The sequence below is a fragment of the Agelaius phoeniceus genome, chromosome 16 (genome assembly GCF_051311805.1).
Source record: "Agelaius phoeniceus isolate bAgePho1 chromosome 16, bAgePho1.hap1, whole genome shotgun sequence".
NCBI classification, from domain to species: domain Eukaryota; kingdom Metazoa; phylum Chordata; class Aves; order Passeriformes; family Icteridae; genus Agelaius; species Agelaius phoeniceus.
Genome location: NC_135280.1, coordinates 14,135,884 through 14,154,260, shown reverse-complemented (window position 1 = coordinate 14,154,260; position 18,377 = coordinate 14,135,884). Strand labels below are relative to the sequence as shown.

General features: G+C 48.5%; 1 protein-coding gene across 7 annotated transcripts in view; it reads left to right on the top strand.

The window, feature by feature from the left end:
- The window catches only part of CREBBP (CREB binding lysine acetyltransferase), a 97,941-nt gene extending 82,296 nt beyond the window's left edge, over positions 1 to 15,645 (top strand). For all 7 annotated transcript variants that reach the window (XM_054643950.2, XM_054643948.2, XM_054643949.2 and 4 more), the window contains 8 exons: positions 1,164 to 1,314; positions 2,478 to 2,624; positions 3,259 to 3,372; positions 4,164 to 4,329; positions 5,210 to 5,377; positions 8,432 to 8,593; positions 8,834 to 9,115; positions 11,266 to 15,645. In XM_054643950.2, coding sequence (XP_054499925.2) covers positions 1,164 to 1,314; positions 2,478 to 2,624; positions 3,259 to 3,372; positions 4,164 to 4,329; positions 5,210 to 5,377; positions 8,432 to 8,593; positions 8,834 to 9,115; positions 11,266 to 13,434 — 3,359 coding nt within the window. In that variant the 3' untranslated portion in view covers positions 13,435 to 15,645. The remainder of the gene's footprint in view (positions 1 to 1,163; positions 1,315 to 2,477; positions 2,625 to 3,258; positions 3,373 to 4,163; positions 4,330 to 5,209; positions 5,378 to 8,431; positions 8,594 to 8,833; positions 9,116 to 11,265) is intronic.
- The last annotated feature ends 2,732 nt before the right edge of the window (positions 15,646 to 18,377 follow it).

Here is an 18,377-nt window from a genome sequence, read left to right as displayed (position 1 = left end):
CCTTCCAACCCAAACCATTCCATGGCTCTATAAAATAAAATTTTAAGTGTATAAATTCCTTAGAAAGTGAAATAGTCCTTTGAGTGTGAGTTTTTTTTCCCCAGTATTGGAGCCCAAAGTAATTTTTAGCACAGATATTTCACTGCAGAATTCTGTGTGCAGGCTCAGAGTCAAGGAGGAACCAAGGGCCTTGTGTCAGGAGCCAAATATCAACTGAAAAATCAAGTCACAGAGAGCAAAAATTAAATGTGTTTTATTAAAATGAACAGCTGTGGATTACACCATTACTTTGGAAAAGATAGCAGCTTGACCATAAAGTGAAGTAGAAATATGAGTGGTAAAATAAGTACAGATGATAAGGGAAATAGTCATAAATCTTCAAGTCAAAACAGTGGGGTCCTTCTGCTTTCTTAATTTAACCCAAAGTCATCATGATCTATGTAATTTGTTGGGGATTTATTTAAAAACCACCACATCATGTAAGACCACAAACCCAGCTCCCCACAAAAGCCAATTGTGAACGTAAAGATGGAGTGAGGGCATCTGGACAATCTGTGGACTTGAACTCCCCAAGACCTCCATCTCTGGGCAGGAACTATTTCACCTTGATGTGCAGATTGCTGCAACTGCAGTCCAAAAGCTCTCTTGAAAAGAAAAGCAAAAGCAATGAAATCTCCATTGAAGTCAAAAGGCTTTTCATTTCTGTTGATTTGCTTTGCTTTGCTTGAAAAGGTGTGGCAGGGAGCCAGATCTGTGAAGTGATGTAATCTCTGTCAGCCAGCCAGAGTGGGGCTGGGAGGAGAAAACATTGGCAGGGCTCATAAAATAAGGCTGAAATTGAAAAATGCTACGTAAAGCTGCCTTTGTTAGCTCCCTTACAGGGTAATTGTGGCACTCCAGTGGGTTCAGCTGCAACAGTGGGCTGAGGAAAGCAGGAGGGGCTTTGCTTCTGGGGAAAAGCAGGGATGGGTTTGCATCTCTTCATTTTGTCTGTATAAATCAAACCATCCGATTTTCACGTGGAGGTAAAACAAAAGGGGAAAAATAAAACCCTATTTCCTTCCAGGGGAGGAAGCTGCAAGAGCTCTGGAGCACAGCAGCAGCCTGACCTGAGCAGCTCCAGGGTTAACATTGCCTTGCTGTGTTGTCCCCTTGCCTTGCAGGGCTGCAGACCACACGTTTAGGGAACCATTTGGAAGACAGAGTGAACAAATTCCTGCGGCGTCAGAACCATCCTGAGGCTGGAGAGGTCTTTGTCAGAGTGGTAGCGAGTTCAGATAAGACAGTAGAAGTTAAACCAGGAATGAAATCCAGGTTGGTCCTGTTCCTTATAATGAATGCAATAATGTTTATTTCTTTTACTTTGAAGTCTCCTTGGGGGGCTATTGTAAAATTGTGCCAATTTGCACCTTAATGCCTTTGCACGTTTTTGAAATTTGGGCACGTTTAGGATTATGAAAGGTTAAAAAATGTAGAGGAAGTGACTGTTTTGGAGGCAGTGGGAACATCTTTGCTTATAATACTGGGACTTTGTGTCACTCCATCTTGAGAGTGACCACATTTTGCTTTCAGAATTCATTTGTTTGGAGCAGTTGCTGAGTTCTGTTCCTTACTCTTCCTTCATTTTGTTGTGTTTTTAGAAGCACTTCAGCTTTCAGGAGTAATTTTTAATTTGCTTAATTATAAATGAAAAGCTTAAAAGCTGTGAAGTATTTTGGGTTAAATTGATAAAAACTGTTTATGTGACATCACTTCATACTAATGCATCACATATTCTGCTCTGTGCCTATTTAAAGGCTTGTGGTCTCTGAGGATATTCATGTACTCAATGCTGGCCTGTTCAGCCCTGTGTTCTATATGGAAACAGTCTTTCCATGAATTTACAGGAACAGGACTCCCTGTTTTACTACAGCTCTGATCTGACCCCATTTAAGTCCTGCCTAAAAATCACAGAATCACAGAATGATGAGGTTGGCAGAGACCTCTAAGATCCTCGAGTCCAACCTGTGCCCTCACACCTCACCCAGACTGTAGCACCAAGTGCCATGTCCTTTTTATTAAAAGGCTTAATAAAGGCTTTTTATTAACACACCCAGAGATGGTGATTCTACCACCTCCCTGGGAAGGGCATTCCAGTACTTTATTATTCTTTTGGTGAAAAAATTCTTCCTAATATCCAACCTGTACCTTCCCTGCCATAGCTGGAGACTGTGTCCTCTGGTTCTGTCAGTGCTGCCTGGTGGGAGAGACCAACCCCACCTGTCCTCAGCCTCCCTTCAGGAATTGTAGAGAGCAATGAGGTCACCCCTGAGCCTCCTCTTCTCCAGGCTGAACAGCCCCAGCTCCTTCAAATGTTCCTCAGTGTTCCTAAGGAGTTAAAAATAAGGTTGACAATAATCCCCTCCTTCTGGTAGGACACTGCTTTAATAATTGGTATTTTCTTTGGGTTTTTTTCCTCCTGCTGCCCTGTCCTGCAGATTTGTGGACTCTGGTGAGATGTCAGAATCCTTCCCTTACCGTACCAAAGCTCTGTTTGCGTTTGAGGAGATCGATGGTGTGGACGTTTGTTTCTTTGGGATGCACGTGCAGGAGTACGGCTCGGACTGCCCCCCTCCCAACACCAGGTACCCCCTGGCCTCCTCCCAGAGCCCTGCACAGCCACTGCTGACACTTGGCACATGCATTGCAGTTCTGGGGCACAAACCCATCCTGCTGTAGGACTGCAGATGACTTTGAAGGGAAAGACAAATAGCAAAAAATGGAATTTATTAGGATAAATACTTATCCTAATTATCAACTCACACAACCTCCTATATCCACCAAAATAATAAATCCAAAAAAAATTACAGAATGTGCAATTATAACAAACAAAAGTGTTACATTTTTTGCATTCTGCTTTTAATTTTGGCTCTTGATGTATACTCTTGCTGTGTGTGCTTCACTGGCTGCATTCAGCCAGGTCCCCATGTAGGGCTGGAGCTGTAGTGACACAATTGTCACCTCTGTGCCCTTCCCATAACCTGTAGGAACCAATTGTGCTGCAGTGCAGGTGCTGCTGCCAAGCACCAAAGGATGGGAAGAGCTGAAGAAATACAGCCCCTCTTTGCTTTTGAGGACTGTTTACACCACATTATGACAACTGAATATGCATTCAAACCCCATCAGCATTTATGCATGTTCATCTAGTGCAGAAAGCAGCTGTCAGTAGTGTTCAGGCAGTGCTGAGGCAGGCCTGAGTGTGTCCCTCTGTCCCTGCAGGCGTGTGTACATCTCCTACCTGGACAGCATCCACTTCTTCCGGCCGCGCTGCCTGCGCACGGCCGTGTACCACGAGATCCTCATCGGGTACCTGGAGTACGTCAAGAAACTCGGGTGAGTCACAGCTGGCAGGGAAGGGAGCCTGGGCTGCAGGGGATTCTCACCTGGGGTGGTCTCTGTTTCCTTCTCACCTCTCTGAGATGTGTACAGCAAACACCTCTCGTGCAGTGGAAAGAGAAATTGGGATTTTGTCACTGAGGTGGTTTTTGTTGTTGGGATGATGTCACTGTTAGCTTGGACGTGACACACACGTGATCAGGGTCCAAGAAAAAAGTTTTTATTCTGCATATTCTCCAGCTTATATACTCTTAACAAAGTATGATCTGAAGTGATTAACTACATCACAAAAATTTATTATATTCATTGGTGCAAAGCAATTAGTGTCAATATAATTGGCAAAAGTTTTACAGAAATTAAATAAGCATGTATACAATCTACTTATGCACACAGTCTAGCTTACAAAAGTTTTCATGTATCTTTTCTAATCTGTTTCCATGCTGACAGCCTTGTCTTCTTCCTTCCTATGGATACAATGGAAAATCATCAATTGTTATTTGTTCTATTAACTCAGCTTTGTTTGCAGGCCAGCTGTCAAGCCCCTCCATACTATTCCTAAACTGACAGCACATCACTCCTTTGGTCAGAGGTTCACTTGATGTTTAAGCTTCATTATTATAGCCCTGACTTTATCCCTTATCAAAACACAGGTTATTGCCTCAGCATCTTTGCTACAAAGAAAAAAATCTTTAAAATTTAAAAAATAAAGCCAGAGGTCTGGATTTATAACAAGGTTTGAGTTGGCTTTCTGGTGGGAGTCACAGATGTTGTTGTTGTGTGTGACACAGGTATGTGACAGGGCACATCTGGGCCTGTCCCCCCAGTGAAGGAGATGATTACATCTTCCATTGCCACCCACCTGACCAGAAAATACCCAAACCCAAACGTTTGCAAGAATGGTATAAGAAGATGCTGGACAAGGCATTTGCTGAGAGAATCATTCATGACTACAAGGTTTGTTACTTTTTAATTTCTGCTTTAATTCTTACAGTGTTCTCCTTTGAAGGGAGCTACTGTTGTTTCATAACACCTGAAAAATGGAGGAATGTTGTACAAGGGGTTTATTCTCAACCAGTGTCTTCATTTTCTTAGATTTTCTTGAGGTTCTGCTTTCAGGCTGAGAATTCCTTAGGTTTGGTGTCTGCATGAAGGGAAATCTGCAAGAACCTGCCTTTGTGTATTTTTCTTTCACTGCATTTTCTAGGCAAGGAAAAATGGAGCTTGTCAAGGTTTATGGAAGCTGTTTCTTTGATGATTCTGGAGGAGCAGGTGAAATGCTGGACCCCACTAGTGTGAAATAAAAGAATGATTTTCATAACTGCAGAATATCACACATGTACCCAAGGAATTAAGTAGAAGGTGGCAAAGGCAGCATTTGCCACTCCTTTCGTGCTAAAACGTACAAGAATTCCTTAATGGTAGTGACAGTGCTGGAACAAATTGATGTTTTGATGGCAAGTGACAGTTCCTGAATGTGTGGAGCAGGAACAGCCTCTAACAAGTCTTGTTAGAGCTGGGAAATCTGGGCCTCCTGATAAGGGGGTTTTGAAACCAGGGAGGGCTCAGTTGCATTTCCCAGGGGTCCCTTGGTATCTGCCATCATGTCAGGAGCATGAGCTGGTGGCATGATGGGGTCAGGAAAGCCTCAGCACTGATCCTCAGGTGGAGCAGGGAGTGGGGCTGTGCCAGGATTGCCAGGCTGGCTCTGGAGCTGCCCCAGGAAAGGAAAGGAGCCCTGGCAGGGCCAGCTCTGGGCTGTGTCTCTGGTTCTCCCCTCTCTGTCCTCAGTGATCTTCATTTATTTATCCCTGCTCTGGTGTGATGTGCTCAACAGGACATCTTCAAGCAAGCAACTGAGGACAGGCTGACCAGTGCCAAGGAGCTGCCTTACTTTGAAGGTGATTTCTGGCCTAATGTGCTGGAGGAAAGCATTAAAGAGCTGGAGCAGGAGGAGGAGGAGAGGAAGAAGGAAGAGAGCACTGCAGCTAGTGAAACAACAGAGGTGGGTTAGCTGGATGTGCCATGTTCTCCCTTAGCTCCCAAAGCTGGTAATTAATGCTTTAATATAGAGAGGTCACATCAGAGAAGGCAGAGAAGATCATTTACAGCAGACATTCAATCAGGGGTCCCTTTAAGTGCATTCCTGTTTTTCTTCTTGGTTAACAAATCTACTGATGGCTTGGTTTGGGTTTTTAAACAGCCTCAGAAGTCACTTCAGGCAGTTCAGCATCTCCCTTCTCAGAGAAATGTGTTAAGCTGCTTTTGCCACGCTACATTTGCTTGCAGTCATTTGGCTGAGCTTCTGGTTCACACCTTTGCAAAGCACCCCCAGCATTTGCATTTTGAAAGGTGCTGGATTTTTCAGAGCTGAATGAAACGTGGCTGTTATTTAAGCACAGGTACTTGTAGTCATTTGCAACAGCAAAGGGCTGGAATTTGAAAGTGTTCATTGCAGCCTTTGCGTTGGTGGGAAAAGTTGATCCTGATGGTTCTGTTCCTTCACCAACATCCTCTCTTTGTCTATAAAAACAACCCACAAAAAAAAAAAAAAAAACAAAAAAAAAAACCACCAAGTTTTTCAGGGCCCTGGCCAGAATGTCATCATTCATTTTTATTTCCATCTTGATTTTATCTGCAACCAAATGGTCTCAGCACTTTTATATTGTCCCTTTCACTTGAGATTTACAGCAAGATGTTTTGAAAATAAATGTTGTAGAAGAATCTGAAGTCTAATAGATTGAGATGGAACCAAAAGCTTTACCTGGGGAAAGCCCCCTTGAAGCTTAGATGCTGTGACTACCTTTGGTCTGTGTTACATGGGATTGATGTGGAGGGATGCACCTTAATCCATCAATTCTGTGATGTCAGAAAGTTCCTTCTGTTAAACCTTAGCAGCTCTTTCAAAGCTGATACAGTTTGTGGCTATGTTTTAATGGAACCACACAGTTAACAGCTTTCACTTTGTTCCTTCCTGATGTGGCTTTGGATATTGAGATAGTTCAGCAAGCACTGCTGTATAAAAAGTGGAAGGCAAGGCTTGGAATTAGGCAGCAGCCCTCTCTTGCTAACAGGATCAATTCCAGTAAATCAGGGAAAACAGAGGTGTGAGCATTTACTCTGCATCTAGGAGGGGGTCAAAGGTGTTTGAAAAAGCCCAGAACAATTCACTGGGAGCTCACACAAGTTGTGGCCTAAAATGAGATGGTGCAGCCTTGGCTGGGAACATCCCTGTGCCCCCCTTAGTGCCTGGGGCAGGGGACACCACCTGTACCCAGGCTGCTGAGCTACCACCCAGCCATGGCACACTGGGCTCTTTGCCTCTAGACCCAGGAAAAGGAACAAATTTAAAAATGTAAGAACTTCCCCCATGCAGGGCTGAGCTAAACTGGGTCACTTCATGGAGGAAACTGCCCAGCACTGGGCATCTCCATGGGTACAAGCACCATATGGATCTTGGTGCTGAAATGGCAGAGAATCTCTCTTGCATTCTTTGTCCTCAATTTTGTATATGTGAAGACAAAGCTTCCTGCAAGTGAACATGTGCTGCAGGTATCAGTCAAAGGGAGAGCAAAGAGCTGGGAAATATTCAGAGTTCTTGGCAAAGGTTCTGAAGGGGTGAGGCTCTCCCAGGAATTGTCCATCAGCATCTCTGGCTTCATGTCAGAATGAAATGGTACAAACACAACCCTACCACTTCTTAAAACAGCTTGGAATACTTTGTACAGTTTGCCAAGTATAAACTTGCTAAAGGTGGAGTGGAAAGAAAACTTAGACTTGGCTTGTTGGATAAGTTTTAGTCTGTTCTTCTTTTGGTGTTTAAATTTTAAGATCTCATTGGGGCTTTAGGATGTGGAGGCAAAGGAGGGCAGGCTCCAGTTCCATCAGTGGGAGGAATCTTGGGGCAGTCAAGGTGGGAACATAAAACAGATCACTCCTGAATCCCTTAGAGTCACTTAGAGCTCTGTCTGGTATCCCATAAAAGAGTTCCATTTGCATTTCCAAACAGGTTTGGTCAAAAAATCCACAAAATGAGTTAGAGAGAGCCCAGGAGTGGTCAGGGAATTCCTGTCCAAGCCCAATTAATGGAGTGGAGGGATGGCAGCAGTCTATAAATAGAATTGCTTTCTGCACTTGGAATATTTTTGTTTTCCTGGAATAAATATGCCTGTGGACAAACCCTGTGTTTGCTTGTACATACTGTTCGTGGAACTTGCTTGTGTGTATCTGGATATATTTATATTTTTATATATATTCAAGTATTTCAGTAGCTTATTTTAATTTTATGACCAACATTCTACAAGTTGGAGAGGGGTTTTTCCTGAGCCCTCCCTGCTGAGGGCTTGGGGTTTGATTTTTTAAGGACATGAGAACTCTGAAAGTTATTTCTGTTTTCCCAGGTCATCTAAATAGCATCATCTGCTATTTTCACTCTCTTTACTTCCATCTAACATTCACTCTATGACCACTGTGGTCTGTGGTGTAACTTGGGCACAAGTGGAGGTTTTGGAAATTATTTTTTGGGAGCTGCACATGCAGCTGGAAGTCTGCAGGATGGAGAATAATGTGTTTTGTTGGTTTCAGTTCAAATCCTGCATGTTCTTATCTATGTCCTAACCCTGAATCTGTTCAGTAAAAACAAAGCATGAAATCAGAGGTCAAGCAAGTATGTGACACACCAAATGCACAGTAAAGCAAAGTACTGCACTCCTGGAATTTTAAGTCCATATTGTTTGTGTCATTTTATCATCAGCTGCAAGATCTAAAGCAGTGGAAGCTGAAGTATGATGTTGGAGAAGGAAAAATAATCAGTGTAAAATGGGAATTTTTTAATGTATACATACTTTGAAAGTTTATTTTTAAACAGTGTTTGGATTTGTTTGCCTGCCAGTTTGGCTTTTGATTTTTCCTGAAAGATGGGATATATTTAACACAGGAGGGCTGATTTACAGGCATTGGAACAAAGTTCTATTCCTGACAGCAGAAGTGTGTCACTGTGAGCCCAGTGAATGGGGAGAGCTCTCCAAAGTGTAACATCTTCCCCGTGCCTGTATTGCAGGGGAGCCAGGGCGACAGCAAGAACGCCAAGAAAAAGAACAACAAAAAAACCAACAAGAATAAGAGCAGCATCAGCAGAGCTAACAAGAAGAAGCCCAGCATGCCAAACGTGTCCAATGACCTGTCTCAGAAGCTCTATGCCACCATGGAGAAGCATAAAGAGGTACTGAGGGAATCTGCTGTAAAAAGAGAAGGGTTTATTCCTGTAAATGCAGGCACAGGGATATTCAGAACTGAAAAATCAGGAGGAATAAACCCCGTGCTTGGGCTAGGAATGTTTCAGTTGCATAACAACATATTGGAAGAGATTAGCCTAAACTAAGTTAATTAGCTGAGGTTCTCACTGCAGAGAGCACCATTACCTGACCTCTTTGCCTTTTATTTCCTCCCCATTTTCCCCCAGGTGTTCTTTGTGATCCATTTACACGCGGGGCCCGTGATCAACACCCTGCACCCCATCGTGGACCCCGACCCTCTGCTGAGCTGTGACCTGATGGACGGGCGCGACGCCTTCCTGACGCTGGCCAGGGACAAGCACTGGGAGTTCTCCTCCCTGCGCCGCTCCAAGTGGTCCACGCTGTGCATGCTGGTGGAGCTGCACACGCAGGGCCAGGACCGCTTCGTCTACACCTGCAACGAGTGCAAGCACCACGTGGAGACCAGGTGGCACTGCACTGTGTGTGAGGTATGTGGGCACTGCACTGTGTGTGAGGGATGTGGGCACTGCACTGTGTGTGAGGTATGTGTGGGCATGGGGGCACTGCACTGTGTGTGAGGGATGGGGGCACTGCACTGTGTGTGAGGGATGGGGGCACTGCACTGTGTGTGAGCTATGGGGGCACTGCACTGTGTGTGAGGGATGTGGGCACAGGGGGCACTGCACTGTGTGTGAGGGATGTGGGCACTGCACTGTGTGTGAGGGATGTGTGGGCATGGGGGGCACTGCACTGTGTGTGAGGTATGGGGGGCACTGCACTGTGTGTGAGGTATGTGGGCACTGCACTGTGTGTGAGGTATGTGGGCACTGCACTGTGTGTGAGGTATGTGGGCATGGGGGCACTGCACTGTGTGTGAGGTATGTGGGCACTGCACTGTGTGTGAGCTATGGGGGCATGGGGGCACTGCACTGTGTGTGAGGTATGTGTGGGCATTGGGCACTGCACTGTGTGTGAGGGATGTGTGGGCATGGGGGCACTGCACTGTGTGTGAGGTATGGGGGCACTGCACTGTGTGTGAGCTATGGGGGCACTGCACTGTGTGTGAGGTATGTGTGGGCATTGGGCACTGCATTGTCCCTGAGGGATGGTGGCACTGCACTGACTGTAAGGGGATGGTGGCACTGCACTGTCCCTCAGGGATGGTGGCACTGCACTGACTGTGAGGGATGGTGGCATTGCATTCTCTGAGGGATGGTGGCACTGCACTGTGTGAGGGGATGGTGGCACTGCACTGACTGTGAGGGATGGTGGTATTGCATTCTCTGAGGGATGGTGGCACTGCACTGACTGTGACATACATGGTGGGACCCCTCAGAAGTCGGCCCTCTCTTGTCCTACAGCTGAGTTTGATGGGTTTTTTTGGATATTGCCCAAAGTTCCTCCAAATTAAGCTCATCCTTGTAAAAGGCTGCTAAGCCTTAAGGGGAGGTGGCTGCCACGTGGGTAGAAGAGGTGGGTGCCTCTTCTTGTAGAAAAAGTGACTTTAGTTGCTCGACATGGAAAACACCAGTGCTGTGGAACAGCTCCTGCTGCATTGTTTATTCTGCTACTGCTCCTCTGCATAGACAAGTTTTAAACTTAATTTTAAAGAATTATGAATTTTAGAGTGGTTTAGGTTGGAAGGGATCTCAAAGACCATCTTGTTCCACCCCTCTGCCATGGGCAGGGACACCTTCCATTTCCAGACTGCTCAAATTTTAGGACCTGTGTTAGAGAGAAGTTATCCATGAGGCTGTACTGGCATCCTTGAGGCTTCTTGGAGGACTTGTGTTCACCTCTGGCTGTAGCTGAACAGAAGTTTGAATAAGTACAGCCTCATTTTTACACTGCAAATTATTGCCAGGTTTGTGGGGGAAGAGTTTTAATTAATCCCTCTGAGGAAAGCACTGAGCAGAGCTTCTTGAGGCGAGGCTGCAGGACATGGATTGGACACACGCTGGGAATTAGGTGGTGAAAGGAGGCAGGGCCTTTAGGCTACCTCTGGGTAAGGGAGTGCCCTTCCTCCAGCCAAAAAAGGGACAGGGCAGCAAAAATGTGGGGGTTTTCAGGTAAGTGTCTGTCTTTGCATGAAACTTGCTCTTGTTTAGAGATTTTTAAAAATAAATTCTTAAGGGTAGTAATTATTAGTCAGTAATTACACTATAGATAAATGGAGGGCCAGACCCTACTTTTTAGGAGTGACCATAGATTTATCTTACTAGTTGGAGGTGTTGGCACCCACAATAAAATAAACAGTTAATGTCATTGAAAGGGGAAAATTGGAAAAAAAAATTTCTGCAAGACTTTTTCATATAACAAAATGACACAATGGTAGCTCCAATTGCATTGTTACCTGTGAGGAGCTGTGATTGCAGGCTGCCTTTGCTGAGGCTGCTGCCCTCCCTGCCCCAAAGCCCCCTCCCACTGCCTGGACAGGCTGTGCAGCCCCTTCCCTGGCTGGGTGCAGGTGTGAAGTGAAGTGGCAGCCGTTGGCTGTGTGTGGCTGTCATCCTGCTGTGCCCTGCGTGGTTGGACCCACGAGCACCCAGCGTGTGCCTGCACAGGGGGCTGGTGCTGCTCCCTGCCCCTGTGCTTCGTGCCCTTCAGCCCCTGAGCTCTGGGTTCTCTTTTCTTGCAGGACTACGACCTCTGCATCAACTGCTACAACACTAAGAGCCATGACCACAAGATGGTTAAATGGGGCCTGGGTCTGGATGATGAGAGCAACAACCAGGGAGAGCAGCAGTCCAAGAGCCCGCAGGAGTCCCGCAGGCTGAGCATCCAGCGCTGCATCCAGTCCCTGGTCCACGCCTGCCAGTGCCGCAACGCAAACTGCTCCCTGCCATCCTGCCAGAAGATGAAACGGGTTGTGCAGCACACCAAGGGCTGCAAGCGCAAGACCAACGGTGGCTGTCCGGTGTGCAAACAGCTCATAGCTCTCTGCTGCTACCACGCCAAACACTGCCAAGAGAACAAATGCCCCGTGCCATTCTGTCTCAATATCAAACACAAGCTCCGACAGCAGCAGATCCAGCACCGCCTGCAGCAGGCTCAGCTCATGCGCAGAAGGATGGCCACCATGAACACCCGAAACGTGCCTCAGCAAAGTTTGCCTTCTCCTACCTCAGCAACGCCTGGTACCCCTACGCAGCAGCCAAGCACGCCGCAGACGCCGCAGCCCGCGCCCCAGCCCCAGCCCTCCCCTGTAAGTATGTCACCGGCCAGCTTTCCCAGCGTGTCCAGAACCCAGCCCCCCACCACCGTCTCGACAGGAAAACCCGCGAACCCGGTGTCCGCGCCGCCGCCCCCGGCCCAGCCGCCGCCGGCCGCCGTGGAAGCGGCTCGGCAGATCGAGAGAGAGGCCGCCCAGCAGCAGCAGCAGCAGCTCTACAGGGTCAACAACATGAACAATGGTTTGCCGCCCGGCCGCCCGGGGCTCGTGAACCCTGCGGTGGGCTCGGTGAACCAGATGCCGCAAGTCAGCATGAATGTACCCCGGCCCAACCCCGTGAGCGGCCCCGTGATGTCCAACATGCAGCCCGGGCAGTGGCAGTCGGCGCCGATGCCGCAGCAGCAGCCGATGCAGCCGGGAATGGCCAGAGCGGTGATGCCGATGGCGACGCCGCAAGCCGTGGCCGGGCCCAGGATGCCGGGCGTGCAGCAGCCGCCGCGCAGCATCACCCCCAATGCACTTCAGGACTTGCTGAGGACCTTGAAATCGCCGAGTTCTCCGCAGCAGCAGCAGCAGGTTCTTAATATCCTTAAATCCAACCCTCAGCTTATGGCAGCTTTTATAAAGCAAAGAACGGCCAAATACGTGGCGAACCAGCCCGGGATGCAGCCGCAAGCAGGGATCCAGCCCCAGCCCGGGATGCAGCAGCCGCAGACGGGCATGCAACAGCCGGGCATGCACGCGCAGGCGGGACTGCAGAACATGAATGCGATGCAAGCCGGAGTGCAGAGACCGAGCGTGCCCCCGCAGCAGCAAGGGATCGGAGCTATGAACCCCCAGGGACAGGCGATCAACATCATGAACCCCGGCCACAACCCCAGCATGGCCAACATGAGCCCGCAGTACCGCGAGATCCTGAGGAGGCAGCTACTGCAGCAACAGCAGCAGCAGCAGCAGCAGGGAGGGGCCGGCATGGCAGGAGGGATGGCAGCTCACAACCAGTTCCAGCAGCCCCAAGGCCCGGGAGGTTACCCCCAAGCCATGCAGCAGCAGCGGATGCAGCAGCACCTATCCATACAGGGGAGTTCCATGGGACAGATGGCTCAGATGGGACAGCTGAACCAGATGGGCCAGCCCGGCCTGGGGGCGGACGGCGCTCCCAACATCCAGCAGGCCCTGCAGCAGCGCATCCTGCAGCAGCAGCAGATGAAGCAGCAGATAGGGTCCCCCGGGCAGCCCAACCCCATGAGCCCACAGCAGCACATGCTCTCAGGACAAGCGCAGGCGTCTCATCTCCCCGGCCAGCAGATCGCCACCTCCCTCAGCAACCAGGTGCGGTCCCCAGCGCCCGTTCAGTCTCCCCGTCCCCAGTCCCAGCCACCACATTCCAGCCCGTCACCCAGGATACAGCCCCAACCGTCACCGCACCACGTGTCTCCCCAGACTGGTTCCCCCCACCCAGGACTCGCAGTCACTATGGCTAGCTCCATGGATCAGGGACACTTGGGCAACCCAGAACAGAGTGCAATGCTTCCCCAACTAAACACCCCCAACCGCAGCGCGTTGTCTAACGAATTGTCTCTGGTCGGTGACACCACCGGGGACACATTAGAGAAATTTGTGGAGGGTTTGTAGCATTATGGGAGCATCACTTTTGTTTCTTCTTTCCTTTCGTGTTCTTGGATATTTTGTACTGAAAAATTCAGACATCTGGGTTGTTTTGAATCCTAGATGGAACTGCTGCTTCCTACAGATGGAAGAATTAATTGCTGTTTAAAAATAAAAAGAAAAAAAAAACAATACAAAGAATATATTTTTTTGTTAAAGCCAGGCGGTTAAAATATCTGGTCTCTTTTGTGGGTTTTTTTGGTTTTTATTTTTTTGTTGCTGTTGACTCATACCTTTTTTTTAACGGGGAAAACAAGTTCATTATATTCATATTTTTTATTTGTATTTTCAAGACTTTAAACATTTGAGTTTAAAAGAAGAAAAAAAAAAATAATATTCAGAAACTGTTTCCTGAAATAATGCAACATTATAGCGTATCCCGGTAACTTTGACACATGGCGGGAAGATTTTTGTTTTCTATAGTGAACTCTGCAGGCGTTTGAAGTATTACCCCTGGGAAGATAGGAATTGACTCTTGCACACATTGGCCAACGCCAAAATCCTTGTCTTGCAGATGTAGAAATTGTTGCTTTGTTTCTCTGATAAAACTGGTCTTAGATGAAAATAGGGATGATCACTCTTAGGCCGTGCTGATCTGGATAGAGAAGAAACATTCTTTTCTTTCTTTCTTCTGTGTGAAACTTGAAACGAGGAAAGCAATTCTAGTGTAAATCATGCAAGCGCTATAATTACTATAAATAAGAAAATCCAAGAAGATTCAATCACTGTATAGAATGGTAAAAAGAAAAAAAAACTCATTTCTTACTTATAATATCATATTGTTAAATAAACTGTGTGCAACAGACAAAAAGGGTGGTCCTTCTTGAATCCATGTACATGGTATTAACACTTAGTGTTTGGGTTTTTTGTTATGAAAATGCTGTTTTCAACATTGTATTTGGACTATGCATGTCTTTTTTCCATTGTATATAAAGTATTGCTTAAAATTGATATAAATTACTGAAGTTTTTAACATGTATTCTGTTCTTTAAAATCCATGTAAGAATGTTTAAGGTTTTTATTTATTTATATATTTTTTTCGATCATGTTCTTTGTAAGACATAGCTATGACGATTCACTCATGACCCGGAGCAGCCAGAGGCAGCGGTAGGAGAGGCAGATCCATGGATATTTAGCTGGCATGTCTGTTTTACAGCACCCTTAGCCATTGTTTCCTTAGGGGAGGGGCAGGACAGGGGAATGGTGCCCAGACATCGACTCTTCGCAGGTGTTCATCCATAAGGGTTAACTGGAATAAATTATTAATAGCCGTTGCTTTTTAAAAACTGCATTAATTTAGAGAAGGATCACCAATGAAAGGAAAATAGAGAGTATTGAGTTAATTCTAGGCTAATTTATTTAGTCTACAGTAAAATATGAACCTATTGACTTTAACACTATTTTTCTGCTGTTAACTCTGAGTCTAGATTTGAGGGTTTTCTGTGGAATAAAAAATAACAAATCATGTACATGTTCCCTTTAATATCCTGTCCCCATGCCCTCACGTCCCTGGGATACTCACTCCTCCTCCCCTCAGTGAATTGCTTTCTCGGAGTTCAAAAGCCCAGGGAAGATTTCCCAGCGTAGGTGCGAGCTCAAAGCAGGAGGAGCCGGGAGCGCCGTCCCTCGGAGCCCGGGCTCGGCTCCGTGTGCCCGGCAGGGCGGTGCAGGGAGCCCCGGCCACGCCAGGCTGTTCACAGCCCCTTAGCGCTTCCTCCAGCCTTAACCTTCTTATCGGGACACTGGTGGGGGAAAACGGGGGAAAAAGAGCAAAGCTTTATCCCAGCTTTTGTCCCCGTACTGTGAGAATCGTGCGCTGCGGCGCCACTTCATCCTTTTTAACTGGAGAGGGTCTCTGCTTCAACTTTTACTTGCAAACTTTTAACTCTTGTACCTTTTTCACGACCATTGGATTCATCTGCCCACACAATTGTCTTCAGCAATTCAAGATGTCAAAATTTGGGGCTGGGGTGGAGTTAGTGAACACTAAACCCAAAGTTTGTCCAAAAGAAATTGCTGTAAAAAAAAAACCAAACAGAAAAAAAAAAAAAAAAAGATGGAAAGCCCTGATGCTGTGTCTCATGCTGTGTACTTAAAAAGAGGAAAAACACTATATTTGTGATCAAAAAGAGGAAACTTGAAATGTGCTGGTGTTTCTAATAAAAGCTGGTAAAACTGCTTGGATTGAAGGATGGTTCCACTTGGCTGGTGCCGCGAGGATCAGCGGAGCCTGACGCCCCGGGCTGAGATCGCTGCGCTCAATCTCACTAATTCCTCTAAGTAGCCTCCATTTAAAGGCAGCGGCACCAATTCCGGATTTGGATAAGCTGAGTCCTCTTTGGAGCACAGAGCTGCTGTGGCCAGGCTGCAGCTCCCTTGGGTGCCCAGGCCCGGGGAAGAGTGGAAAACAACAACGGATGGGAAGCAAATACTGGAATAATTTTTCAGTACAGCCTGAAGTGTGGCGAGGTCACAGCACCAAGGGGTCGATGTAGATCCGATACCCAGGTGTGTTAGGTAAGAGCAGATGGTTCAGCAGGAAAAGAAGGGAAAAGCAGAGCTGAAATCAAAGCTGAGGAGGGGCTGGGGGTGCAGTCCCTGCAGCCCTGGGGGCCTTCACTCCAGTCTCCTGTGAGTGTTGATATGAAATTCAGCATATCTGAAGCCTGGATGGGCGTGGCTTTTCCAAGTCCCTGTCTGTCTGATGGGGAGGTAGGGTCAGTAAGGAACAGCATCCTAGAAATGGGAATTTATAAGGCCAGAGTGCACTGGAGCTCGGTGCAGGAGCTTTAGCACCATAGAGGGTGGGTAAGGCCTTCCCCTCACTGAATTCTGGAGTGGAAGAAGGTGCTTAAATCTGCACGTGGAGCTGCAGCGATGGTTCCCTGCTCTCTTCCCGGGCTGCCCACCCTGCTCTGCTCTGGCTCCTGCAGGAGCTCTCCCTGCCGCTGCCCACACAGCCCGGCCTCCCCTCATGGCTCATCCCTGTCTCACCGGGACACAGATCTGCCCGCAGCATTTGTGTGAGGGCTCCCGGGGCCGTCTGCGGCCCGGATGCGTTAGAGCAAAGCGGGGAGGAGGAGGAGGAGGAGGAGGAGGAGGAGCCCTCTGGCCAAGCAGGCTGGGACGGTCCCCCCTCGGTCACTGTTAACAGGCAGCAGTAGGTGGTGGTGTCCCTTCTAGCCGGTGGCAGTGGACAGCAGTGAGTGACAGCAGTGAGTGACAGCAGTGAGTGACAGCAGTTCATGGCTTACAGGGAGATCTGGAGGTGCGTCAGGTGCTTCTCCCAAAGCAAATTTCAGCCCACGGTTCTTCCAGGGCAAGGAAGCTGGAGCAGCCACCCTGGAGCTGGGGGAGCACCACAGAGGTTGCTGTGCAGGGCAATCTGTGCTTCCCTGCGCTTCACCCCAGTTGGAATTTAAAATGCAGAGCAGGAATTTCAAATGCCAAGGCAGCGATTGAAGCAAGTTAGAGCCAACCCCCAGATAATTGAAACGAGGCTGGACAGAGGGGAGGATGTGTATAAGATCCCCTGCGATGCCTGCAGGAGCACATTTCATGGCTGATGGTGAAAGCACAGCCGGGGTGAGGCAGGAGGAGGATTCAGGTGTTTCGCAGCCGGTCCAAGGGCTCTGACAGCGCCACTCTCGGGAGCGCCGTGGGGTCGGCGGGAGGTAGCAGCGAGCACAGCGAGAGGAGGGAAGCGTTTGCAACCAGCTCAGAAGTCGTTTTGGTTTTGGCTGCAGCACAGGGAATCTCGATGAAGGGCTGGAGTTGGTTCCAGGTGGAAGTGCAGCCAGCGGAAGGGTGTTGGAGTGATGCAAAGGCTCGTGCTGGGTTTGTTGCACCTAATCCATAACGCCGAGTGCCCCACAAACCCCGCTCTGTGTGGGTGTTTCTTAGATATGAACCTCCAAAACAACACTCGGCTCGGCGTAGTCCCAAAAGATCAGCTGCAAGCACGAGTGAATTGCACATGGAGCTTTCCAGCAAGCTGCCCCGGGCCTGGGATTACAAAGCTGCCTCTGTTCGGTGGGCATGGTTCCCTCCTGAAAGCTCCTCGGTCTGGAAGTGGTTAGTGCTCACCGAAAGAGACCTGCTCCATCTTTTATTTTTGGCTGTGGTGTTTGTTGAGGCCAGGCTCTGCTCTCACACATGTTCCAAATTTGGCTCTCGCCAGAGTGGTTCATTTCCTCGCTCACCCGCATCTCATCCAAAGCCTTTGTCCCGTACCTCGGCCCCTTAGATCTCGATGATGTACACTAAAAGAGCCCTGGGAGATGAGGAGTTTGAGACAAATGGATAATGGGATGTTAAGCAATTGGCCCAGAGTCGAGCAGGGTGCCCGGCCAAGGTGTGGCACACAGGGGCTTCCTGAGGGCTGCTCCCAGCCCGGCGCAGCCTCTCCTCAGCCCTCAGCCCCTTCTGTGAGGAAACGGGGAGAGCCACGGTACCCGAGCTCTGCAGGCTGTGACTGCCGGGCTCCTGCCGCGGCCGGTCCCGTGGAATGGGCTCCCTGTGAGAGCCGTTCACTGTGAGATACCCCAAGGGGTGTCCTACAGGGAGAGCAGGGTGCTTTTGTAACCTGTGTCTGACTCCTTTCCTAACAAGTCCTCAGAAACACGAACGGGATTTTAACAATCACTAGAGGAGCGGTTTGGCAACGGCTTGGCGTCTGACCTCTAGGCAGAGCCCTGGCAACTCCCCCGTGAGGGGACCCAGGCGGGGCCCTGAGGGGACAGAGCCCGAGCCATGAGGGAACAGAGCCCGAGCCGTGAGGGGAGCGAGGCGCGGTGCCCCCTGAAGAGCTCGGTCGGGCCGTGAGGGGACCCGTGAGGAGCCCTCCCTGAGTGAAGCAGCGCGCGCGGGCTGAGGGGCAGGCTGACGTCACCGGGAGCGCGTCAAGCGCA